Below are 6,000 nucleotides of genomic sequence, written 5' to 3'. Positions count from 1 at the left end.
ATGCAATACTTGAGCACATATTTGAGAAAAAATTAGCATATCTTAAGAAAAATCGCTCATGCGAAGGTTAAAATGATCATTTTAATACTAGACATTTGTGATTTTGGACATCAAGCAAATTTTTTAAAATTATAAAGTTTTCCAAGGAACGCATTTCCAATGTTATATATATATATATATAGAGAGAGAGAGAGAGAGAGAAAGAGAGAGCATAGGTGATTAATGATACATGCTTAATGGTTTTTTGGGTTAATTATTTTATTTTTAAATTCCAACTTGATCGATGTGATCTATGTACTTGATTTTATAGGGATCAGCTCTTGAAGTATTTGATTCCTACACATGGGTGGGGGTTTTATAAGGTTAAAAAATCCAAAGTCCAAAATCTTTGTAATTTTTTTAGGCTCCAAATATCATTTTTTTCATCCAAAACACATGATCCAAGTGTGGATTCCTCATAAATCTACCATGCCCAACACATTCATGGGGTTGGAACTGCAAAAAAGCATATATATATATATATATATATATATATATATATATATATATACATATATGGGAAACATTTAATAATGACATGAGGAAAATGAGCTTTTATAGTTTTCATTATTTTGATGGATCTACGTGTTTTTATCAGTGGGAATAGGTTATTGGGATTATGACACAATCAGGTTTTCATAAGACTTCAAAACTCAATTGCCTAAAATGTGCCATGTTTTTTCAGATCATGAAATCATGTTTCTCATCAAAAAAACATGATCCAAAAGTTGATCCCCACTATTTTAAACATGGTGCATCTATCCAGGTCAGATTGGATCAAAATAACCTATGCCATGAAGTTCCAAAGGCATTTGTGCTTAATGGCGCCATTACCAAATGATTTCTCTCTCTCTCAACAAATCTACCACAAACATAACCATATTACTATAAAACATATCATATCTGAAGGCATGTATCATTTATGCGTATTAGATACTTTGTGCGGATTGGATACAAATGCAAAATGTAGAACGAAAAAGGTGATAGTTGGGGCAGATTAGCCAATCAGGATTAACCCCTCTGACGACATCCAATTCAAATGTGGGATTGACTGCATCGGATGCAATCAAATATTTGGCATTTAACATGTCAGGCATACCCCATGTCGTATGTAGTGGAACATGCGTAGTTTCTAGTGCATGTGCGTGCACACACACACACAAAAATAAACGCACCACAAAGCTATATAACATTGTCATGAAACAGATTATATAAGAACGTCTATCTACATTGTGGATCAGATGCAGATTTAAAATACTGAACCAAAAAGACCATTGAGGCAGATTAGAAAATCAAGATTAAACTGCCTGACTCTGACCCTCTTAACTTACATCAAACTCATTAAAGACAAAAAAGGACTAACGGCATACGCGCTACAAAATTTACATGAATAACCATGTCAAATAACAAAGATGTTGCATTGCCCCCCAAAATAGCCTCAAGTAAAAGCTCATTACCTCTTGTGATGAAACCTGACCTTAAGCAAAAATTGCATCTTAACCTGCCAAGCAACAAATCGAAGGTAAAGCATATATACATGAACACAAACATATATATATATATATAGAGAGAGAGAGAGAAAGGATACAAGTCTCAAGTTTTTGCTCAATCTGAACTCACAGACGTATTCTCTATAACTTAGTAGAAAACATGTATTAGATTAAGTACTTTGTGTTTAGATGTGCATTTAGAGTGATTGAAATCAACAGCACATATTGAACCAAAACTTGGTGAAATAAAAATCAAGGTTTTTCATTGAATCGATTCAATCCAAAGCATGTTTTTTGATGAATAAGCAATGATGAAATCATCTTGAAGTTATGATTAAGCAAAAAAAGCATGCACCTATGTTTTTTAAAAGCATTTAGGACACTTTTTAGGATCTCTCTCTCTCTCTCTCTCTCTCTCTCTCTCTCTCTCTCTCTCTCTCTCTCTCTCTCTCTCTCTCTATATATATATATATATATATATATATATATATATATATATATATATATATATATATATATATATATATATATATATCGTCAAAGGTAATTTCTCGGTGAGGGTATTTCTTGGAGAGATTTTCAAAAGTTGATAAATCTCAGAAAAATCTCAGGAGTTTAAAAAATTGGAAAAAATATAACAAAAAAGCTAAGAAAATAATAATTTTTGCATTATTTTTTTTTCAAAAATATAAAAACATGTTTTAAAGGTTTTAAAGTATAAAAGGAAAAAAAATAGAAAATGCAAACTCTAAAAAAAATCTCAAAAAATATTGTGATATTATCGCAAATATTATCATGATATTTTGTTTCTAGTGATATTTTGAAAATATCGCGATATATCCCCGATATTATTGGCTACCTTGAAATAACCGATAATATCACGACAATATAGATGGCAGTGATATATGTATATATATCGGCGAGGTATAATATTGGGATATTATAGGTTTTTCAATCAATCTCAAGATTTTAAAAATAAAATGAAAAAAAAATTGAAAAAATTGAAAATTAGGAATATATATCATTATCATCAATATCACCGATATTTTGAAAACATCGTGATATTATCGGCTATTTCAATGTAGCCGATAATATCAAGAATATATAACATCGCCAAAAACAAAATATCGCAATAATAATGCGATATTTTTTGAGAAAATTTCTTTTTTTTATTTTAAGTTTGAATTTCCTATTTTTTTTGTTTATTTTATATTTTAAAACCTTTAAAACATGTTTTTTTATATTTTTTAAAGAAAAATAATGCAAAACTTGTTATTTTCTTATTTTTTGTTGTTATTTAACTCCGCCTGTGTCCCAAGCCCGGATAAAGGAGGAGGGTTGTGGTAGGCCTGTGACAGCCAGCATAAAAACTTAGTCATACCCTATGAATATGAACCAATATGAGAATTTCGTTGGGGCGTTCCCTACTGAGCGACGCGCTATACTCTATAGGCCCGGAGGCAGTGATAAATGGGCAAGGGTTGCTAGGTCGTCGCCCGTAAGCGAAGCGTCATACCGGCGCCCGGGTGTGGTGTCAAATAGGCAAGGGTTCCCTCACTTTGTTGGACGAGTGGGGGTAAAGAAGTTAGTCCAAGACCATAAAATTAGGTTAGCCACTTGGAACATAGGGTCTTTAACTGGTAAGTTGGTAGAGTTAGTAGATGTTATGTGTAGGATAAAGATTGATATTTTATGTCTACAAGAGACCAAATGGGTAGGTGAGAAAGCAAAAGTGATATAACCTTGGGGATATAAGATTTGGTATACAGGAATAAATAGGAATAGGAATGGAGTAGGGATTGTTATGAGTCGTGAGTTTATAGATAATGTAGTTGAGGTCCGTAGGAAGGGTGATAGGATTTTACTTATTAAATTAGTATTAGGTACGGATATTATTAATATTATTAGTGTTTATGCACCTCAAGTAGGTTTAGATGATTCCATTAAGCGTCAATTTCAGGAAGATTTAGATGGAGTAGTACAAGGGATATTTTATGGAGAAAGACTTTTCATCGGCGGTGACCTTAATGGGCATGTAGGCATTAGTAGGGATGGATTTGAGAGTATCCATGGAGGCTATGGTATAGGAGAAAGAAACGAAAGTGGAGAAAGGATTTTAGATTTTGGTTTGTCCTATGATATGATCTTAGCAAACACTTGGTTTAGGAAGAGGGAGTCTCACCTAGTAACATTTAAAAGTGGGGTTAATACGAGTCAGATAGATTTTTTCCTACTTAGAAAGAGAGATAGGGGTTGTTGCATCGATTGTAAGGTTATACCGGGAGAAAGTACAGCTACACAACATAGAGTCTTAATTTTAGATCTTAGAATTAGACAATGCCGCAAAAGGGATAGACATAGGATAGATCCTAGAATTAAGTGGTGGGAACTGAAAGGAGCTAAACAAGGAATGTTTATAGAGCAGGTAGTTAAGGACGTTGATTGGTATATGGAGGAGGATTCAGAATCAATGTGGAATAAGATAGCAGGTGGCATGAGAAAGGTGGCTAAGGAGGTATTGAGTGAGTCTAAAGGCGGTGCAACGCTAGGTAAGGATACATCATGGTGGAACGAGGATGTCAAATTAGCTATTAACGTTAATAGAGAGTGTTATAGAAATCTAAGAGTCGTGATAATGAGAATTTGGAAAAGTATATGATAGCAAAAAAGGAAGCTAAAAAAGTAGTTCGGAACGCTAAGAATAAGGTATATAAGGAGGTTTATGACAAGTTGGATACCAAAGAGGGCGAAAATGATATTTATAGGCTTGCAAAGATGAGAGATAGGAAATCGAGGGATCTAGGTATGGTTAGATGTATCAAAGATGAAACGCAAAGGGTTTTAGTCAAAGATGAGGAGATTAAGGAGAGATGGAAAGATTATTTTGATAAGCTATTTAATGAAAGTCATGCTCAGGATCTTGGAGACTTTTCCATTCCTTTTCATGAGATGAATCGTGACTTCATGCGTAAGATTCAAAAGAAATAAATTGCAGAGGCTTTGAAGAAAATGAAATCAAGAAGGGCAGTTGGCCCAGATGGTATACCTATCGAGGCTTGGAAATGCTTGGGAGAGAAAGGTTTAGAATGGTTGACAAATCTTTTTAACAAGATTTGGCGGACAAATAAGATGCCTAATGAGTGGAGGAAGAGTACTTTGGTGCCTCTATATAAGAATAAGGGTGATATACAAGATTGCAGAAGCTATCGTGGTATAAAACTCATGAGTCATACTATGAAACTTTGAGAGAGGGTAATTGAGTCTAGGTTGTCATGATATCGGAGAATCAATTTGGTTTTATGCCTGGAAGATCAACTATGGAAGCTATACATCTTCTTAGACAACTTATTGAGAGGAACATAGATTTACATATGGTTTTTATTGATTTGGAGAAGGCATACGATAGAGTACCTAGGGACGTTCTCTGGTGGACAATGATGAAGAAAGGTGTTTCTCTCAAGTACATTAGTATAATTAAAGATATATACGAAGGAGTAGGAACCAATGTCCGCACTTGTGGAGGGGTGACAACCAATTTTCATATAATGGTTGGGGTTATATCAAGGATCTGCTTTAAGCCCTTTCCTATTTGCTATAGTGATGGATGAGCTTACGAGATCAATTCAAGAAAATGTGCCGTGGTGTATGTTGTTTGCTGATGATATTGTTTTGATTGATGAGTCTAGAGCTGGGGTTAATGCTAAGTTAGAATTATGGAGACAGACATTGGAAGCAAGAGGTTTTAAGTTGAGTAAGAGTAAGACAGAATACATGGAATGTCGGTTTAGTAAGCAACGAAGTAGTGATGGGAGTGTAGTGAAGCTTGGTGAGCAAGAAATACCGGTGGATGATTGTTTCAAATATTTGGGATCTATCATTCAAAAGTATGGAGAAATTGATGGAGATGTAAATCATAGGATAAAGGTTGGGTGGATGAAATGGAAAAGTGCAATTGGAGTGTTGTGCGATCGTAGAATGCCATTGTGGTTGAAGGGAGAGTTTTATAGGACTATTATTAGGACCACTTTATTATGGTACGGAATGTTGGGCTGCCAAGAGACATCATATTCAAAAAATGAGTGTAGCTGAGATGCGTATGCTGAGATGGATGTCTGGAAATACAATAAAAGATAAGATTCAGAACGAGGAGATACGTAAGAAGGTAGGCGTTGCAGCCATTGAAAATAAGATGAGAGAGAATCGTTTACGGTGGTTTGGACATATTCGGCGAAGGCCTGATGATGCTCCAGTTAGAAGGATGGAGAAATGGGAAAATATATTAGTTAAAAGAGGTCGGGGTAGGCCTAGGAAGACATGGATGGAGGTGATAGGAAAGGATATGAATGCTTTGAACCTCACTGAAGACATGGCATTGGATAGAAATGATTGGAGGAGAAGGATTCATGTGGAAGACCCAGAATGATTTTCTTTTTTGGTTCATATCGCCTACCCCAATTGTTTTGGTACGAAG

At 34.7% G+C, this 6,000-nt stretch overlaps 1 protein-coding gene across 3 annotated transcripts in view; it reads right to left on the bottom strand.

Moving 5' to 3' along the window:
* Positions 1 to 1,222: 1,222 nt before the first annotated feature.
* Positions 1,223 to 6,000, bottom strand: part of PARP1 (poly(ADP-ribose) polymerase 2) — a 104,962-nt gene continuing 100,184 nt past the window's right edge. For all 3 annotated transcript variants that reach the window (XM_089995408.1, XM_089995409.1, XM_089995410.1), the window contains exon 20: positions 1,223 to 1,540. In XM_089995408.1, coding sequence (XP_089851534.1) covers positions 1,493 to 1,540 — 48 coding nt within the window. In that variant the 3' untranslated portion in view covers positions 1,223 to 1,492. The remainder of the gene's footprint in view (positions 1,541 to 6,000) is intronic.

The sequence above is a fragment of the Nuphar pumila genome, chromosome 2 (assembly GCF_984573655.1).
Source record: "Nuphar pumila chromosome 2, dmNupPumi1.hap1.1, whole genome shotgun sequence".
Taxonomy (NCBI): Eukaryota; Viridiplantae; Streptophyta; class Magnoliopsida; order Nymphaeales; family Nymphaeaceae; genus Nuphar; species Nuphar pumila.
This window is presented reverse-complemented; position numbering and strand designations above follow the sequence as displayed.